The 22,245-nt window shown below is 31.9% G+C and overlaps 2 protein-coding genes across 2 annotated transcripts; both read right to left on the bottom strand.

Moving 5' to 3' along the window:
- Positions 1 to 1,067: 1,067 nt before the first annotated feature.
- LOC125840083 (organic cation/carnitine transporter 4-like) lies at positions 1,068 to 5,195 on the bottom strand. Its single transcript, XM_049519072.1, has 2 exons — positions 4,712 to 5,195; positions 1,068 to 2,300 (listed from the first exon to the last, which is right to left on the bottom strand). Exons 1-2 carry the CDS (start codon positions 5,133 to 5,135, stop codon positions 1,132 to 1,134), a joined length of 1,593 nt encoding a protein of 530 aa, XP_049375029.1. The 5' UTR covers positions 5,136 to 5,195; the 3' UTR covers positions 1,068 to 1,131.
- A 13,159-nt stretch (positions 5,196 to 18,354) lies between these two features.
- On the bottom strand, positions 18,355 to 21,622 carry LOC125807090 (chitin-inducible gibberellin-responsive protein 1-like). The gene is made up of 2 exons (XM_049486862.1): positions 21,458 to 21,622; positions 18,355 to 20,406 (listed from the first exon to the last, which is right to left on the bottom strand). The coding sequence occupies exon 2, from the start codon at positions 20,320 to 20,322 to the stop codon at positions 18,574 to 18,576; it is 1,749 nt and encodes a 582-aa protein (XP_049342819.1). The 5' UTR covers positions 20,323 to 20,406; positions 21,458 to 21,622; the 3' UTR covers positions 18,355 to 18,573.
- Between the last annotated feature and the right edge of the window lie 623 nt (positions 21,623 to 22,245).

The raw sequence follows: 22,245 nt of genomic DNA, 5'->3' as shown, positions 1-22,245 counted from the left end.
CTTTGTTAAACATATATAGAAATAACATTTAGGACGTAAGACCTTCTCTTAAGCTGAAATCTGATTTTTGGTATAATCTCGCTGGTAATTACAAAGTTCCGCATCATAATCTGCTAATAGAGATTGTTGGAACCATGTTCTTAGGATAAAGAAGTTAAGCCAAACAGTAGTTGTAGTGTCAATTAAAAAGATAGGCAGCTTAATTACTTGTGGTTAGAAGTGTTCATAAACTATAGATATTGTATCTACAAACATTTAGAGTTAAATAGTATCTAAACATCATGTTGTGATTTTAGATTATTGAAATTGTGTGGCATAATCACTGGAAGGAGAGTGCGTGGAGCTATTTCGACGGAAGTACTGTGAGTGATAATTCCTCTAGTGGATTTCCAACTATAGCATGTTTTAAATTCATTTTGTTTTTCACTAAAGTGATTTAGATAGAAATTGATTTATTGTATGCGGACAAGCGATAGTATAATCAATATGAATCATTGTTACCGTGCATATGTGATTTGACATGCTTATTTGTCGGGCACTATTTAGCATATTTTTCTTGAACTCCTTAACGAAAATTCCACTGATGGTTAGTCATAAGCTTTACAACTTTTTTTTAAACACCGTATCAAGTCAAATAGTGTTTCACAAAATAAGACGAAAGGAATATCATATATCTATCCACATTTACTATTGTTTTGGTGCTTTTTTTGTTTGACATTCTCATTACTGATCCAAATTACATTCAAGCTGATTGAGCAGGATGAAGCCTTAGTAAATCATTCCCTAATGATTGAATCTTATTTAGTTAATGTCTTGGATCGAAGGTTATTATATTGCATTTTTTTCCCTTCGTTACAATATTGTCCATTTTATAGAAAGTAACATGATATATAATGGGGCGAATACTTTTTTTTAGAATATATTATATAATTTTTTCGCAAAGAATGTTCAACTGACCACCCTCCATCCTTCACCATCACTCGCCATAGAGCACAATTTAAAGCTTGCCTTGTTATGACTAGGCATGCCTTATAACTACCTAATACAAGATGAACTCTTAGTACAATCCAATCCAAAATTACATTCAACAACAAAAAATACACAAAAAAATAGTTCTCAAAAACTAGCAAATTAAGATAAAATGCTTGGTTTCTTTGTTTCAGCTTCTTCCATTCCAGCCATTGTATCATATAATGGCCTGTTTAAAGTCTCTGGCAAGTAAATTACCAATAAACCTCCAGCAATCCCACAAAACGCAAACACAGCAAATGGTATCCCACCCCCTAAAACAACTACAAAGGGGGCCAAAATGGCCCCCATCTGTGACGCCTGCGTTGCACATCCCAACGCAGCATTCCTCACCACAGTCGGAAACAACTCCATCGAATACACGAATAGTAAATTGTAAGTCCCCGCCATGCCGAATATCCCTAGCACTCCACAAACCATCCGAACCAGTTTCCACGTACCATCACCCTTCGCCAAACTTCCAGCTAGACAGAATATACCGCTGAACCACATTGTCCCTATCGCTAACGGCTTTCTACCAAGCTTGTCCAACACCAATGCTGTTAAAAAATAGGCAGGCATTTCAGCAACCGCGTTAAGGGCGACGTTAAGGTAGAGGTTGGTCCCGAGGTTGACAGCGTTCAGGCTCAACCCGTAATAAACGACCGAGCAAAGGAAGTTGATCACCACAGCTAAGAATAACCGGAATCGCGTCAAAGGAAGCCTCAGTACATCTAATAAGGATCCGTTTAGGGCTTCTTTTGATACGGATTGAGAATCAGGAACATCATCGTTCACTTCACTATCGAGGGCGAGAACAACGTCATCAGGGAGATGTTTACCGTTGGATTTAGCAATTTTACGCATGATCTTCATGGCTTCGTCAACTTTCCCCCTCACGAGACACCAACGAGGTGACTCGTGAATGAAAGGAAGTAGTAAGATAACAAATATAATTGATGGGATTGATGAAGCAATGTAGAGTGATCGCCATGTTTGGAAGAAATATGCAATGGCGGATAAGGCGGCTATTCCAATAGAGAAAAAATAGAAAGTGGACATTCCGGCTACGCCACGCCAGGACTGGCCAACGGGTTCAGTTGCAAGAACGAACGCGCAAAGGCCAGTCCCGCCCGTGCTGAAACCGGAGAGAAAGCGGAATAAGGTATAAGTCCAATAATCCGAAGAAATCGCAGTTAAACAACCAAAGATTGCATTCATAATGCAAACTATAGTTAAAGAGCCTTTTCTTCCCAATTTGGAATCTGATAAATGTCCAAATACTCCAGCACCTGAAAATCATTAATTTGAAAGTGTTTGACAACATTTCAGTCATATTAACTATCAAAAGTACTAACACAATCACCAATATTTCAATTTGTTCGTCTTACGGTAAAATAAAATGTCATAGAATATACATTTTAGAACATAATTCACAGAGATAATATGGGTGTGTCAATTCTAACATGTTCAATTGATATACTCTACAAAAAAGGTTCTTCAAAAATAAAAAAATAATAATATCACTAATAAAAGTAGAGAGAATAAATTCCATAAATAACATTCTACATTAATCGTGTTCTTCTCACTCTTCAGCATACCTCATCTTTAACATATCCCTATCATCCTACACCCCTACCCTCCCAAGTCTAACCCCATCTTTCGTAATACAAGAAAAGTGTGAATTACATGGGAATTTTTCTGGGAAATAATATGAAAATTTACAAGAAAATAAGTTTTCTACGAATTTTCATACTAATCTCCTGGAAAATCCCATGTAATTCACACTTTTCATTATCTTTCATAGTAGTAATATTTATCTAAATTATGTAAAAAATATTTTTGGACCAATATTTGGTGGTGCATCATACAACGTTCTTTCGGTGGTAGGATGTTAATCTTACACGTGTCAATGATGCATAGGAAAATAAACAACGTGTCATACAAAATAATTAAAGGGAGCTTTAAATCAAAAATAAAATAAATGGACAAATCAAAAGAAACTGCTTGTCATCATCAATACTAATTTTGATAAGGATGCTCTGTGGGTCACAACAGTATTTATTATTATAATAATAATAGTGATATTTAATTATTTATATTTCTATAAAAATCTGGCTAAGTAACATGTGTGACATTAATTAGCCTTGTCTGGTCCATACGTATATTTTATTTTGAGTAATAACTAGTAATAATTCATGTATATCTCGAATTCTCGATACACCTAACACCTCCACTCCTTGCTCCAGAGTTATTTTTTTTATTTGATGAGTTATTGAGGGAAAATAAAAGCAGCCTATTTTAATACTCTAATTCATATTTCTTTTTAACTTAATTTAAAATAGTTTAATTTTGTTAAAAAATTTAATCCTTAATTAGACAACTTATAATCACACTAGTAATATGACTTCTTCTTAATCATATATATTTTTTACAAATCATTAACTCTCTCTCTCTTAACCTATGTGCCAACACTCATATTATTATTATTAATTGAGATAAAAGAGAGTACCTACGATGAGTTACTTGGTCTCCTTATATACAACTTAACATAATTCTCATCTCATAAATTAATTTTCAAAATTGATCTAAATATTAGATTTTTTTTATTATATTATACTCATCGCAGTTCATAATTTACCACTTTTATTCATAATTCGCTAAATATTAAACTTTCATCTTATATTATTCACATTCTAAATTGGATCTTAAACATATGTAGTGTTATCTAGCATTAGTGAATGATGAATTACTTAATTTGGAACCACGATACTTATAACCAATTGAACTAACTTTTCAGATTGAATTAAAATTCGATTGTAACTATTATCTACCTCACACATGGAAAGAGGGAAGATACGGATCGGGCAAGCATATTCTTAAGTATTCAAATTGGGGGTAGTGTGGAATTAGTAAGAAAAAAAAAAGGATATTCTAATACTAACCTAAAAGTATATACTTTGTATCCTTCACTTGTCAAGTTTATCCCGACTTTTCTTCTTTTTGCAAGAAGATAAATTTAACTTTAATATAATAATTTATAAATTATAAAACACTCACAAATTGTATCGAAAATGTTAATCAAAGCAACTCTTATACGATGAACTCGATTAAAAGAGAGTTGGAAACCCCATATATTATTATTGTCCTTATCTTCAATTTATTATGTCTCTCTGACATGCATTGTCGTCTATCTTCATTTTTTTTTTTGTCTCATTTAATTTAAAATTGAGATTTTGACAAACTTAGAATATGAATTATTAACAATTCGTTAGCAAACAAAGATTTGGATTCAATCATTTTATAAAATATTCCAAAAAAAACACATCCTCGTCAACTTTGTACAAAGTGATTAAAACGACAAAATAATCCAAAGATAAACATGTGGGTGGTAAATAATTAAATGTAATATAATATATTGCTACGCCTCACTCTACATATTTTTTTTTATAGGGTCGTTTGATTAGGAATAAGTTATCTCAGAATTAGTTATTCTGAAATTAACTATCTCGGAACAACTTATTCAATCATGTATATGGAATAATTTATCCTATCTGTAAATAGTGCGATAAGTTATCTCAAATATGACAACCAAACAAGATACAAAAATTTTATTCCATCACTATTTTCTTGTCCTATAACGATCTGTTAGTATTAAGTTAAAATCGAACAAATAAATTAATCGAGAAAGTAACAAACATACCGATCATGCAGGCAGCGAAAAATAAGGATTGGACAAGCCCAACTTTATATTTCTGTCCACAAATTAAACCGAACTCTGAAACCGTAGAACTTGCAGCTCCACCGGTCCACTCCCATGAACCCGGTTCAAGACCGCACACACTTTTCGCCGTCAAATCGCACAACCGGTTCGTCGAACACCGCCAAGCCGGTTCACGATCGGCGAAAATCATAATCATAGTGTGAATTCCTTCTAGAGCCCAAGCAAAGCTCGTTAATACGAAATGACTAAATTGCCACCAACCGAAATCGCCGCAGTATTTTTCCAACATTTGATCCATTGTTACTTTTTTATGTTTTGAATATCCGCAGCCAGCAGCCGACGGAAGAAGCGGTGACCGAAGGTCATCGGGTAGATTTTGATCTACTGAAGAGGATTTTGGCATTTTTATTTTTTTTTGGTTTTTTTTTTTTGGGATGGGACTGGCGGCTAATGCATGTGTTTTTGTGAGTTGCAGGTTTGTTGGTGAGAAGGAAAGAGAAGTAGCCTTTCCTTTTATAGGGTTTGTTTTCCAATTAGGATTATGGAATTGTTTAGGACATGATTAGCTGTCAATTAAGGATATTTTTGTGAAAAACATGTTTATTTTATAGGAAAATGGCTTTATATGTCCCCAATTTTGTTATTTAAAGTTGATAGATCTCTCGTTATAAAAGTTACTTATATATATACCCCTAGTGTTATACAAATAACTCACATATATCTTTTTTCTTTAACAAAATTGAAAAAATTAATTTTAATTTAATTTTTTTGAAAAAAATATAATCCATATGGATTATATTTGATCCTCCTGACACGTTTTCTTTTACTTTTTTGTTTCAACAATTACTTTAAATTTATTATTTTGATGTTCAAATTTATTTATATTTCACTAGTGTTCTTGTAATATTTATTATAGATGCCCCATTTTTTTTTATAAATATAAAAACTAAATTACAATATAGCCGTAAAAAAATTAGTTTTGAATTCTTTTTACACCAAAGAATGAAAGAAGAAGAAAAATAAGAAACTCGAATAATGATAATCAAAAAGGTCAAAAAATAATTTTTGTATGATAAAGATTAAAATATACCTTGAATTTTGCTAGAAGGATCATATATATACCCCTACATGAATATTTTTAAAATTTAAAGTCAAAAAAATAAATTTAGAACTTATTTTTTTACTTCTATTAGATGAAAGGTAAATGTGAGCTCACTTTGTTATGGTCAGGATGTATGTGAGTCATTTTTCTAACAATAAGGATATTTATAATAAGCCACTTTCATAACGAGGGTATATCAGTTCTAAATGGCAAAGTTAAGGGGTATATCATGCGGCCCTTTTCCCTAATTTTATTTTAGAAGAGAGTATTTGAAAATATTTTTAATTTGGCGTGAATTATTAGTTTCATTCATGAAGTGTTGATAGCGTTAAAAACACCTTTTTTACTTGACTAATTGAACTTAAATACACTCTTGATCTTGCAACGTGAGTGAAATACACCCCTAATTTCTCACCAAGTTTAATGATATTTTCAACACTTTTTTATGTTTTTAAGTTAGAGTTATATGCTCTTACAAGAGTTTGAGACCACTTGCTATATTTAAGTTTATTTAATCAAGTAAATGAATGTTTTTAAGACTGTTAATAATTTAAAGATGAAATTAATAATTTGTGTCACAATTATTTTATTTTAAAACAAATATAGTTATTTCAACAACCGCTTATAAAGTTGTCATCCCTTCGACCCTCCTTTTACATTTAATACTTTTTGTGATCTTTCACGTAAATAGCAGGACAAATATGTAGCAAGGACAAATTTGTTGTTTAGTTTTCTAATTTGATATATGTAAATTATATATGTATTAAGTATTTGTCAAATTTAATTTAGTTTAATTAATTAAATAAATGACTATTTAAGTTAATTTTTTAATATCTTGATTCCTTTGGTTGCTGATCTTTGTTATTGGTTCATAATATGCATTATTTGTTTTGAGTTCCAACAATATTATTTAAAAATGTACGTATCATGTAAATTTGTGTTATAATTTATATGAGCATCATAATTTTATTGTTCCATTATTATGTAGGTGATGGTGAAGCCACCTTATGCTAATTAAGGCTCTTTCTTTGAAAATTATACTATTTAGTATGGTTAAAATTTTGATTTTATATCTCTAGTCATTTTACTTCATAAATAGTAATAAATATTATTGACATATTCATATTGCATTCAAGATGTGACCTATTAGTTAATGAAATAGTTTAAAATAATAAAAATTTCAGTTGAAGGAAGAATAATAGGTGATTTTCTCCATCTGTCCGAGCCTAGAAAAAAACATTATCACACATTTTCATACTTCCCAAAGCATTATCAGGAAGAAAAAAAAATTAGCAGTCCAAAATTACCTTAATTAGATTCATTAATTAGATTTGGTTTCGGTTTAGTATTTGAATACGAATCTAGCCATTGATTTAGGTCATTTATTTGAATCTTTTTCTTTTAATTGGAGAGTGATTAATTAACATTAAACATGAATTAATTTCCTTCTTAAGGATTAAAACAGAATGTGACAAATCAGGAAAACCATTATGAAATTATTTTTCTTACTAATTAGGAGCAGTATTTTTAAATAAACAGGAAGATATGCATCTTAATTACTTTTGCGTTGTAGCTGTAAAATTTGGTGGAATTACCATAATTGGACCCTACAAAGGATTTGGTCTTCAAAAGCATTTTGTCATACAAATTGACTTTATATTATTTTGGTACTTTTATTTTGCTGTCTAAACTAAAGTTTGTACTATTAAACATTTTAACGTGCCTAAATTTGTCTATTAAGCATCTTTTGATGACATGTAAAGAGGCGTGTGTTTGACCTCTTACCAACGTATAAATTAGGGGTGTAAAAAATCGAATCGAAAACTAAATCAAATTGCAAATAGAGTCAAACAGGAAAAAAAACCCGATTAGTGGTTTGGTTTGACTTGGTTTGGTATTGAAAAAAAAACCCGACTATATTTGGGTTGGTTTGGTTTTAACTAAAAAAAACTAACCCGACATTATATATGTAATTTTAAAATTTTACTTTATACATAAAAATATTTACTTTGATATAATTTTAAAATATTTCTTACACTATTTCATAGTTTTTATCTTTTAATATATTAATTAAAGTTTAAAACTTAGAATTTGGAATGGTCCAATAAAGATTATAGTTCATAGATGTTGATAATTATAATAAAACTTAAATCAAAATCAAATTAATACTAATGCAAAAAGGAAATCAATTCAACACTAAGAATGACAATAATGTTGAATATTTGTTCTTTAGTTTTACATTGATTTTGACAATTAAAATACATAATTTAATTTCAATTTTCCTTAAATATTTAGTAATGTAACTAATACTTATTAAACTTATTTTAGCATGATTTAGTACTTTTAAATTATGATCATTTTCATTATGACTTTGTAATATTTATTTTATATGATGATTTCATTATTATTTTTTATTGAATATGTTAGTGTCATCAATACTCATCTCATATTTTGTGTTATTTTCTTAAGAAATACCTTAGATAATTGTATTTTGTTTGGACTAAAGAAATATTTGGAGCACAAGTTAATTATATGTTTGTATGCAAACTTTACCGAAAAAATATGAGGTTTATTAGTTTGGTTTAATTTATAAATTTAAAAATTCGACACAATGGTCTGGTTTGGTATTTGAAAAACCAGAACCAACTCGAGGTTGAAAAACCCAAAAAATCCTAATTTTATTAGTTTGGTTTGGGTTATAGATTAAATTTTTATACACAAATGGTTTGATTTGATATTTGAAAAATTCGAACCAACCCGGTCATATATACGCCTAGTGTAAATAGCCTAAATTATATAGTTTACTGACTGAAAAGATATTCTTGTCAGAAAAATAATGTTATATATTTTGTTGGACGTATCATGATTCATGTCCTTAATGAATTAATAGAAGCCTTGTTTAGTTGGAAAAAAACAATATCTAAAGTCTAAACACTCTTATTAATACTAATGGGATTAATTGGTATATAATTTGATTATGTATATTTATTGTGTGATACACCAAATAATTTTTTTCTATCACACACACAATAGAGTTGGCATGCCAATTGGGCCTTTCATTTGTTTCTACTTTCTATAGTTCACAAAGATAATGTGCTAAAAAGGAAGGACAAATTACTTAACTACACTCCTTTACTTACCTTAATATCCATTTATTCCTACTTATTTCAAAAATTTCAAAAATCCCTTATTTACCTATGTATCCCACATGTATCCCGTGCACAACGCTATGTATCCCGCTATGTGGAATGTATCAAACGCTATGTATCCCGTGCACAACACTATGTATCCCGCATGTATTCCGTGCACAACGCTATGTATCCCGCTAAGTGGAATGTATCAAATCTAATGTATCCCGTGCACAACGTTATGTATCCCGCTATGTAGAATGTATTAAATCTAATGTATCCCGTGCACAACGCAATGTATCCCGCAAACATCATTTTTAAGGGATTTTTGGTAAATATAAAACTAGAAGGGATAGGATGTTATTTAGTACTTATAATATGTGGTTCCTATAATTTATACGAAAAGGAAATATTCTCTTTGTAATAGCCCATTTTTAATTTAGGCCTGCACAAATTTTATACCATATGAGAGCTTGCCTATATTCTCTTTGTAATAGCCCATTTTTAATTTAGGCCTGCACAAATTTTATACCCTATGAGAGCTTGCCTAGGGTGTTATATAGGGATGTGCATCGGTCGGTTCGATTCGGTTCGATTTTATGTATTATCGGTTCGATTTATTGATTTTCAATTTTTAAATACACTAAATCAATAATGAACCAATAAGATAATTTTTTATCGATTTTGTTCCTTAACGATTCGATTTTCAATTTAACCAATAAGAAAATGCTTATAAAAAAATATATGACTTCTCTAATAAATTTGACACGACAAGACAATAATGTAACTGTCACGCCCCTATCCAGCGGAGGCGCAACAGAGACCCAGTGCCTTACTTGACCGAGCGAATCAACTAACACATAAAGGAAATGAAACAGTGAGGGACGACAAGGCCGCCATAATAACCTGTTGAAACAAAATAACTATATTGGCAAGGTCACAACAATATGAAAGACAAAAAGTAGGCCGAAAAGGCCAACTTACTGATAATGAACTAGCATGCCGACCAGGCATCATCTGAGACTATGAATACAATAAACCGATAAGGCTATAAATGAAAGCTGAGAAGACCCAACCAAAAATGTCCACAAGTCTCTACGAATACTACAACTCAACTGGTTGGGGTAAGTCCCCAACGACACCAATAACTATATACAAAACTCAAGTATGTAAAATCTATAAACAACCAGCAACTCCAGGAAGAATGGAGCTTATCAATCCTCAGTTGAGACGACACCCCTGTGGCGAAGGCTGATCAAGATATCTGCTCAAACCTGTAGCACGACATGCAGCATCCCCAAGCAATGGGACGTCAGTACGAATGAAAATGTACTGGTATGTAAGGCGGAAAATGATGTCATAAATAGTTGTGATAGAAAGGGTAATAGACATACCACCTGAAATTGGAACTCTAGTAGCCTCTCTGGATGACATCTAACCTCCTAGTAATTAAATATGCATGATATGCTCATTTAATCGTATATCATGAGTACATATATATATAGATGCAAATGCATGACATACCCAACCAAATGCTAGAAATGGTAGTGCCTTTCGGTAGCGAACCGGCATCATATTCGCCAACTTGTGGCTATTTGTGTCTCATACGTATAAATATAGGCAATAGGCCCCATACCTTCCGATTATATCTCAGAAGTAGAATGCATAGCAAGTCATGTCATGGATTTGTAATGTATATATGTTACTGTACTCATGTTGCCAACCTTGGCCCGTTGGAACTCATGTTCTCATAATCTCATATTCACTTTCATATAACATGTAAACGCCTCATAGAACCTCATATACTTTTAGAACAAACCTAAGTGCCTAACTTGTTTTCAAAAAGGTAACTTAAACCTGAGGATATACAAAAGGAACTCAAGGTTCTGGAAGAATCTTTTCACGAACTCTTGTACTTTTCATACAACCATTTATGTCTAAAGAGTCGTAATGGATTCAAAGCTCTTGACTCGACTTCAAGTTAAAAAAAAATCAGTCATCTAGAACTTAAAAGGAGATTGGCATGTTTAACTTGATTTATATGAATGACTCCAAATTGATAATAGTATGGTCCGTTTTAGAAAATTTGTTTCTTGACAAGCATATAATTAACAAAAAGAATAGAGTACAAGATTTAATATTAGTATCATTTTCAAATAACACTTTTGTAAAAGGTTTTGACAAGAAAGAATGCCTTAACAACTCCCGTGGGTATTTCAGCCTTAGTCTTAAGACAATAGCTCGCGAATAGACATAAGAAATAAGAAACTTGACAGAGGATAACTTTACCAGCAACACACTTTACAATGATACAAGTATAGAACAATACGATTGAATCAAAGCATAACATCAGCTGACTTTCCAATGCCCTTCACAGAGGGTCTTTCTAGGGATAGAATAGTAAAAACAATTCATTCGATGATCTATAAATTTTAAGATTTCGTGCGAAATGAAAAAGAGAATTTTACCTTAACATACCTTAAATTCAAGCTCGAATAATCTATTTTAGATATTCAATTTTCATGTAGGTGATCCAGCATAGCATCCAAAATAGTTGTTCCACAAAAATCCTCTTAACCAAGTATTATGCAGATTTGTGCAACACATAGTAGTAATTTCTTCTCGCTATATATGCATATAGTTGAAAGGTTGCTTTCAAGGGTCATTAATAATTATCCATACCTATGTATACAACCATTATTCCTATAATCCATACTTAATAAGGAAATAAATGGGTAGAATGTTTTCGTTGTAGTGGCGGTGTGAATATATATATATATATATATATATATATATATATATATATATATATAATAAGCCACAATGCAAAGATTTTTATAGTATTTAGTTACATTGTAACTATCTTGTTAGCTTTCAACCAAAAGAAGTACTTCTTTTAAATAATATTTATGTCATTGTATGAGCTATTTATTACTCATTCCTTTTGAAATTTTAATCTTATTTTGATTTGACACATAGTTTACGAAAGTAAATTAGATTTTGAGAAAAAACATTAACTGATACTTGAAGTTGTCCCAGATTTTCAAAAAGACACATTAACTTTGCGTGCGTCTTATTACCCCACAAAACATTCAAAATCACAATAAATACACATTTTTTACACAATTTTTCCACTTTGGACAAAAATATCCTTCGAATGTGCAATTTCTTAAAAACAAAAAGTCGGACCCATTATTGATGTATTGAAGGATGCTTTGGTAATTTCCTATGATGAATTCGTTTTGTTTGTTTCTTTTAAATTTATTTTACTATACTAAATAATTGTATAAAATATTATGAATCACGATAATTAATTACTTAAATATTTAAAAGATATAAAAATATATAAAAGATCTGATAGACTCTTCAAATTTTACCGGTGACACATAAATTGGGACAAATGAAATAATATATATTATTTGAAAATTTCTTAGAAAGTACTATAAATTACAGTTGTTGACACCCAATTTTGACCCTCCCCGATAAGAATTAACTTTCGAGCTTCTTAATTTTTTGAACGATTTAGAATAATTAACTTTATATAATTCAAATTAGCTTCAAGGTTGTTTTAAGTAATTTCAATCGATCTTTATAGTATTTTGAATAATAACTATATCTCCTATAATTATATATGTATTTAGTATATCTTATAAATATTTTGAAAATCATAGCAAAGGAGTTCTACATTTGATTAAATTAAGCATTTTTATTAATTTAATTTTAGTTTGGTTCACAATTTAGTTTTCGAATTAATTAGTTTGTATTTAAATTAATTATTCCATGAGTAAGTCAATTATTTTATTTCGTTAAGATTAAGAAGCTTGTAAAGTAATTATATTAATTCATTTCAATTAATTACTTGCCGAACTTGTCCCAATTAACTAAGTTTGGCCATATTTGCAATTTAAATTGGCTAATTTTGCAACTCGTTTGGCCAAGTCCTAAATTACAAATCCATTTCCTCCCTTAACAATTATTTCAACCCTTTCAAGCCAAGCTTGGGCCTTAATTTCAGCAAAATAACTGACCCAACTCAATTAACAGCAGCCCATTCTTTTCATTTCAGCAATTCCCGTTTCCAGATTCCCCCGACCCGGCCCGCTTTAAATTTCCAGTCCACAAAAGAAACCCATCAACGTATTCTTCCTCAACGTTAACAGTAGTCCTTACACGTCGAACAACAACAACGATTCCCAGACGGCAGCATACAGAAATCGTCACGGAGGCGAGACGGAGATAAACAGAAAGCATCCGCGTGGTCTTCTCGCCCAGGCAGTACACTCGTACAGTAGGAGCAGCCTGCAGAATCATCCTCGCAGCAACGAGATTGAGCCACGTCGAGCAGTAGGTACACTCAATCGATCAAAGCCGTTTGCTTCCCATTTCCTCTTTCGGAATGAGGTTGGAGCCTCAGAAAAAGAGGTCTCCCCTAAAATGGTGAAAGGTTTTGAAATTTTAATTTATTGGGCCTTGATCCCCATCCGGATTAGATCCTTTTCCCGTTGTTCAAGACTTGATTGATCAAAGAATTGTCACTCTTCAAACTGTCGCTTCCAATGCCAGTGGTGATTCACTGTGGAATCGTGGAGGATTCGCTATTAACATGATTGACCCAAAGTCTCAAGCACCTCCTCATCAAAACGCCTCATATCATCGTCAAATGCATTTCCCTCATCAAGGCCAATATAATCCTCTTTGTCCATGTCTTAAGAAGAAACCTGCTCGAAAGTTTACTCCTCTTATTGAAAGTCGGGCGAAGTTGTTTGAACAATTGAGTGCGGTAGGTATTATTCATCCAGTCAAGCCTAAGCCAGTCGATACTAGCTCAAGATTTTACCAAGCCGATCGAAGATGTGCATATCATTCCAATAGTGTTGGGCATGATACTGAAGACTGTATTAATTTGAAGCACAAGATCCAGGACTTGATCGACCATAAAATTGTATTTTGTTATTTTCGGGCCTAAGCCCTTGTCATTTCATTTATTATTATCTTGTTAGAATTTAGGACAGGTGGAAGATGGGTCTAAGGCCCAAAGAAGTAATTTTCAAAATTTAGTGTAGGACAGGTACAAAGGTAGCAAAAATTGGGCCAAAAGGTCCAAAATGAAATTAGGCCCAAGCGCTGGCCCAGGCGGACAAAAAATCAGACTTGGGCCCAAATCTCCTTCTTACTTTATTATTTCCTAATGATTTATCTGTCAATATTTGGTGCTAGATCTTAAGGTTATAAAATTCAAATCCCCAAAGATATCCGTTTTGATTTTATAATTTAACTAAAATCAATCACCTTCAACGAGGCCTAAAAAATATTTTTGCAAAATACCCCATTTGGATAATACCTTAATATTTTTTTTTCTTTTTCTCTTGAAAAGGTCGTAACTCAATTTTGCAATTTAAGTTAAAGTTAAATCATTTTAGCCAAGTAAATTAATTGTCGGATAACCGCATTAGCGGATATTCTAGGTGCCTTAAAAACCTTCCTAGAATATTAATAAGAACCCCCAAACCCCCTTAAGTATTTTCAATTGATTCCCTGTTTTAATCGATTGAAAAAATAGTTTTCTTGATTTTTCTTAAAAAATTAAGTGGCGACTCTTAAACTTATCCAATTACATTTTTCTAATAAAACAACAGTAATTAACAACTAGAAATATTTCAAAGACAAAAAAAATTGATTGAATCTCAAAAAATTTTTAGTACTACATAAATTGAGAAAGAAGAAATGACCTCTATTATTTGAAAATGGCATAAAAGTATTACAAATCATACAATAAGAATTAACAATTTAAAATTTTAAAAGACTCTAATGCTTTATACTTGTTCTATTTCCACTTTGGACAAAAATATCCTCCCAATATGCATATTTTTTTAAACAAAAAGTGGGACCCATTATTGATGTATTCAAGGATGCTTTGGTAATTTTCCTATGATGAATTCGTTTTGTTTGTTGTTTAATTTTTTTAAAATAATTGTATAAAATATTATAAATTACAATAATTATTTACTTAAATATTCAAAAGATATAAAAATATGTAAAAGATCTTATTAACTCTTCAAATTTTATTGGTGACACATAAATTGGACAAATGAAATAATATATATTATTTGAAAATTACTTAGAAAGTACAATAATTTACAGTAATTAACAATAGAATATTTTAAAGACAAAAAAAATTGATTGAATCTCGAAATTTTATTAGTACCACATAAATTGAGAAAGAAGAAATAACCTTTATTATTTCAAAATTGCGTAAAAGATATTACAAATCATACAATAATAATTAGCAATTTAGAATGTTAAAAGACATAAAAAATTTTTTTACCATAGTTAACAATAATTAAAAATTTAAACTATTTTAAATTAATATTAAAGTTTGATTAACTCTTTAATTTTGTCTTTAACACATAAATTGAAACAAAAAATGATACATATTACGCCCGTGCTAGCACGGTCTCCGATGTCTTGTATATATATATATAAAAGGATGCCAACTCCTTTTATTTTAATTAAAGAAAAATGGACAGCTGCTTCTTAAGTTAATGAAAAGTAAACATTTTTAAAAAAGTGATGTCCAAGTAATTTAATAAAATATATAAGTGTAATAAATTTATTGTTAAAAATTTCTTTTGCGCCCACGTCAAGTGAGTGATGTCATCACCATATTCTACCTTATCTATAAAATTTTGAATAGAGTCCATGATACACATATATTTGGGTATTGCATAAGTTCATGATAATATATTTAATTTTAACATTATAATATAATCCAGTCACCTTTCAATGCCTCCCTTAATTATGTGCGAGGAATTTGCTTTATTGAATAATGGAAAGCGGGCTTGCCCCCGAAAATGTCTCGCCCGTAAATTTCTTTGTCGTTGGAAAAATATTTTGAACAAAACCTATTAATAATAATAAATAATAACAATAATATAATTTCTTGACATAACAAGACTTACTATCTCCATTAAAATACTACTAAATTTATAGAACTCTTATAAAAATAAATATATATACTAATACATCGTAGCCAAGAAATCCATCTATAATTATAGATATATTGGGAAAACAATAATATTTTTGGATTTTGATTAAAATACAATGTTATCAAGTCAAGTGCGGTATGACAATAAAACTCTCAAATTTAGATTCGTAAGCCTTCTATACGTTAAAAAAATGACAATCATAAAAACATGAGGTGTTACATTAACTTTACAAAAGCTCATAAAATAGAAATAATAATAACAAACATGGAAGGAACTATACATGTGTAACACAAAGAGAAATTAAGAGGGATTTGGTTCTTACTTTGGATTTTGACGATTTGTATAATGTAAAGTTATAAACGCAAAGTCAGAGTGAAGTATGAATTGATGGCTAAATGACAAAGACATAACTATTAAGATATTGAGATTAATATTTACTAATTTGTATGTATATGTAAAAGTAGTAAATTACTATAGTCTTTATCTCTTAATGGGTTATCGGTTTACCCAGTAATCCAATATTGAAAATCAATACCGAACCTATAACCCGATAATTTTTTTTACAAAACCATTAAGAAACCATTAACCCAATAGCAATAAATCAATAACACTTTTTTCGATTCGGTTTATTTATCGGTTCGATTTTTGCACACCCCTAGTGTCATATCCCTCACCCACCTCTTAGGAAAAAGCCCGACTCATTGTCTATTTTGGACATTTGTACGGCTTTAAAATGTGTTACTAATTATTATAGTCTAAAATTTGCATCCTTATATACCAACATCTCTTGTGTGTTTTGTTGATGAGAAATTTGCTAGGATGTCACCAACTCTTAGCTAGCGTTCGATCATAGATTTTCAAATATTTTTGGTAAATATTTATTTGGGTGAAAAGTTTGGTGAAATTTCATGAGTCCGGAGCCAAAAGGGCAACTTTCTTCTTTTAAAAAACATAAACAACATATCAAATTTTTTTTTAACCAAAAGGAAAAAATCGCTCCTCATGGAGCTATATCCTTCGAAGAAAATTAACTCTATCTATTCCGTAAAAATAAACAAAAATCGCTACCCTAGCAGCGATTTTGTCGATTTTCTTTTTAAAAAATTTCTTAAAATCGCTGTCTTAGCAGCGAATTTATCAAATTTTGTTTTTTAAAAAAAAAAAAATCGTTGCACCGGCAGCGATTTTGTCAAATTTCAATTTCTTTTTTTAAATGGCCTCTTCAGCAGCCTTTTTTTTTAAAAATAAAATAAAATAATATCGCTGCAAATAGCAGCGATTCTCTTTTTTTTCTTTTGTATTTCATTTTTTTCCAAAACTTCTTTTTAAAAAAAAGTTTTAAAACAACGCTTTGGAAAAAAAAAAAGTTTTGGAAAAAGTTTTGAAAAAAACGTTGGTCAGCAGCTATTTAAAAAAATATATAAAATTTAAAGAAGATTTTTTTAAAAAAAATTGACAAATTCGCTGCTACGGCAGAGATTTTATGAAAAAGAAAAGTTTTTTTTTTATTGATAAAATCGCTGTTGTGGCAGCAATTTTGATTTAACGGAGTAGACAGAGTTAATTTTCTCCGAAGAATATCGCTCCCTCAGGAGCGATTTTGCCCTTTTGGTTAAAAAAAAAATTGATTTGATGTTTATGTTTTTTTGAAGAAAAAAATTGCCCTTTTGGCTCCGGACTCGAAATTTCACAATGTGTTGGACCATAGTATTTGGGAAACATATTTCACTTTTTTAAGAAATATGATTTATATCCATGAGTTTTAAAAACAATCAAAACTAACCATAGATTTGTATTATATAGCAAGATAGAAACGTCGATGTAACAAGATTCATGACTTCCGCAACAAGTCAATTGGATCTTCGTTGCAACAAATAACAAGTAGTGTCCATGACACTAGAGCAATGTGGTAATTCGAGTGAGTGCAACAAGCATCATTTCATACATGGTGAAGTAGACGAAGCCCATAACTTTGTTACTTAAGCCGATTGTTCATCATTTTCATCAACAATCATATCATCACTTTCATATTCACTGAATATGCCATCACTATTTTGGTGCTCACGTAAAAATTATGTAATATAACACAAACAACTTCTATAGAGGGTGTTTTTGTAAAAGTTAAAGTTTAGTGTAGAATTTGAATTTTTAAAAGCTCCCAAATAATGAGATTTGAACCCAAATACTAGTTTTTTCCTAGTATTTGAGAATTTGGGTTATTTACCAAAAACATTTGTCAAATAATAACAAATTGTATGGACAAACACTATTTGCCAAATTTTTTCCCCAATTTTACTTGAGAAATCTATGGCGAAAGTCGAATGTTTTCAACTGTTCCATTACAAAATTTGGTGTCATTTCCTGAAGGTTATGCAAGAAAAATTCCAAACCAAAGGGACAAACAGATGAACATAATAAGAGATGTCTATAAACAATAATATAGTTTTTGATACATGAAATTATCTATGGAACAGTGAAACTACATGACATGCAAGAAAAGCTATTTCATCTGCTGCTTTCTCTACTTAATGAACTTACAAACTTGTTGTTTGCTAAACTAGATCTTCACTAGACCCCGCACATAGTGGGAGCTTAGTCCACCATTCGTAATTTTCTTTTTTTCCTTCAGTGCCAAGCTGATGCAGAGATTAGGTTCCTCTTTTTCCATCCCAACAACATAGCTCCATCTTCTTCCACCAGTGTATAATGCTCTGAGTAGCACCTCATGAGGCTCTTTATCACCGAATTTACGTAAGAGCTCAGAGGATACTGGTGGAACCCTGCCATTGTGAACCTCAATTTCCATTTCCCTAATAGCTCGTGGCGTTCCACTCTTTCCTGGCCTTCGCATGCTATGACGTTAACTATATCCCTTGCCAAACAATGCTGCTCCACGTTGATCCTCTCCTTCTTGTCCCTTTCTAACGTTACATCTATGGACTCGAACATTGCAGAATAGTAGTCTAGAGCTTCTTGAAATCGAGGGAAAAAGGGGGCAGTGTTTGTGTTTGATTCTTGTTCCACCAAAGTGACTACCTTGGGAGAAAATGATTTCACCATCCTTAGAAGCTCATCCCTTTGATTAGTAACATCAACGCTCTCATCGGGTGTGTGGTGAAGTGACAAAGGGAAGTTTACTGCCAGAGCCTCACCAGGCCTCACATCAAGCATATCCCTGGTGACATCAGGAGCAAAAACTGGCACTGCATGAAACTCAACCGGAATGTTGAATTTCTCAGAAATTGCTGCCAGCTTTTTTCCCACTAACGTCAGTCCATCTCCCCGGGCGTATTTTGAAACTGGATCATCAATACCTGTAATACGTACATAAGGTGCACCGCTAGGCCTGGCAGCAAGAGCTTGAAGAAGAGTCATCCATTGAGTCCCTTGTGCAATCTGGAAGTCTATAATGTGAATGCGATTTTCATTTCTACACGCATCTGCTATTGCACCATTCGCAGCCATGTAACCGAACTTTAGATAAGGGCATATCTCATATAAGATATGCATGTAGGAAAGTAAGTCCCTGCCAGCTGGTTCCTTACACCTGAGAGCCCTGTAAATGTTGGTTCCGGATGCTTCTTTTCTTGCTACTAGCCCTTCTACGATGTAAGCACCGAGACGCTGGATTGGATCACCAGTAATGGACACAGCACTTCTTGCCTTGGCAATCAATTTTTCAAAATCATCCAAGTTGTTCTCAGCAAGAGCTCTGGCACACGCGATAAGCAGCTGCTTTAGGTTGCCAAAAGGAATCCCCTGTGACGGATAATCCACCATTGGTTTGTGATGCTTCTCACTTTGAATTATATTGCCTGATATGCCAAAGACAGAAACATGTGATGGCTGTGTTTCAATTCGATACGAAACCTGGCCATCTTGGTGCCACATCCCGGACCTCTGACCTGATGCTTGTGGCTGCTGAATTTCCCCTGCAGAAGGGCTGTATGTTGTGACTTCTTCTGGCCCCATTAAAGCGGTCTCCAATTGAAGCAGCGCACGTTTCATGTTGTGACTGTGATTTGCATACTGGAGTAAAGAATTATCACCAGAATAAACCAGAAGACTGTTATGGCGGATATCAGCTGAGGGGCTAGGCCTGCAGAAATAAAGATTATAATCCCGCGAGGAATTACTGCAAGGACTAGTCCCTGAAATATTTTCAGTAGAGCTGTGTTGCTCCAGGCTATCACTTAATGTGGTAGGGGTACCAGGATCATTATAGTTTGCAAATGGAGAATTTGGAGAATTTCCCGAATCAAATTTCAATGTTCCCAACAGCCTATTAGGTATCGAAGGAGTAGTAGTCATAGCGTAAGAATATGGCAAATTCACATCAGTCCCACCATATCCATACAGATGGTGTGATTCCATACTATATGGCTATCATTAGCTGCTCTAAGCACAAATCGCTCCTAGTACGCGCACTTAACAGCTTGTATCTGTCAAAATATCAACCTGCAAACGATACACGAACAAGCATAGATCAGTTTGCTAGCCCTCGTTGATTGAAAAACAGAGTTTTCTAATGAAGTAGAGAAGCAGAAAATACAAGTTCAAGCACAAGGAGCACAAACATTGTATGTTGCATGATTTTATGAGGCAAAATATGATAATCTATCTTGTGATATTAACAATAGCAGGTAACACTAACAATAAATACGATGCAATACGAGAACTTTTTAAGTGTAGCGACAATTAGATTGAAATCACAAGTTCACAACCACAATCGTTAGGATTTTCGAAACACAACAGATACATTCAACAACAACATACCGAGTGTAATCTCACAAGTGACACATCTATATCCCTCAAAACACTTTCTACCCTACCATAACTTCCATCTCTACTCTCCTCCCAAAAGAACCTACAAACTTAACAGTATGATAGTCGAGATCAGCTTATGCTGCCTTGCACACCACCATTGTAATAACACTCAATGAAAAAAAAAACCTCTAAAACTTATGTCAAAACTAATAATCCCTTTGTTCAAAAAAGAATGACACTATTTCCTTATAACTCTGTTCAAAAAAAAAAATGACACCTTCATCTCCTCTAATAACAAATTTTTATAGCTACACAAGCATTATGTCTTCAAAAATCTTATAATGTCATTTTGGAGTAACTAGCTGATACGGCAAATTAGCTGAAAATTTTCATTTTATGACTTGAAATATAATAAACTAAGAAAGAAACCTTATTAGTATTCTTTTTTAAAAAACGTTAAATATGTACGAATTATTTAGTTTAGAGCTCACTAACTTTAAAAAAGACAAACTAAAATCCTGAACTTATAAATTTAAAATCCTAGCTCCACCATTTAACTACACTATTCATGTCAAATACAGTCTCGATGCAGCAAAACCTAATCAGTTAGCTAAGTTGATTAGCTAACTGAACTTTCACCTAAGTTCGATTCCCCAACTCGTAACGAAGAACACAAACACTTGATTTTCTCGTGTTTGTGTTCAAAAAATGAAAGGAAACTGAAATTGAGAATGAACAATACCTGATAAAATTAACAGAAGACGCAACGCAAACTCGAAATTCTTCAAAATTAGCTAATTCTATTTATTTATTTTAGTATGAATTTTTGAGATATAGAAAAGGATAATTGAGCAGGAAAATAAGAAATTGCTTTGTTTTTATGTTAAAGAGGGAGAGCTGACCCTTTGGTTAAGTAAATTTTGAATGAAGTATTAATAGGGTTAAATTTGACGGAAGCACTGACGGAATATTTTTAACGGAAGGTTTCGCCGACCACTAATTTCAACAATTGCTGAATGTTACTGGGCCACTCACGCGCTACTTTGCTGTGTATAAAACACGATTTTCGTATTATTTTTTTAAAAAAAATAAGTCGTAAAATTTTAAACATGTTTTAATTGAGATTAATGTATATAACTAAAAAAGAGGAGTTATCCTAATAGGAATACTTATCTCATGTGTTCAATAAGAACAAATGAAATTTTAAATATTTTTTTTTCTATTTAGCTCTATAACATTCATCTTCTTTAGGATTTTGGGTATATTATACTAATCTCCTTTATTTCAAATTTTGGAATGGATAATTATATAAGATATGACATAAATTTATATTATCGAAGACATGAATCTAGATAGGAAAGAGTGGAGTTGCGTATTAGGGTAGAATGTTAGTAGGGGTAGAGTGTTGTCTTGCCTTGTGAAGGTTGGTGCATAGTACTAATCGTATCCTTGTAATTCTTATCATATGTTGACTTTACACTACTTGGATTTAATTCACTTGAGCAAAGAATCTTTCGAAAGCAGTCTCTA

The sequence above is a fragment of the Solanum verrucosum genome, unplaced genomic scaffold, assembly GCF_900185275.1.
Source record: "Solanum verrucosum unplaced genomic scaffold, falcon-dt-bn FXZP01000277.1, whole genome shotgun sequence".
Classification (NCBI taxonomy): Eukaryota; Viridiplantae; Streptophyta; class Magnoliopsida; order Solanales; family Solanaceae; genus Solanum; species Solanum verrucosum.
This window is presented reverse-complemented; position numbering and strand designations above follow the sequence as displayed.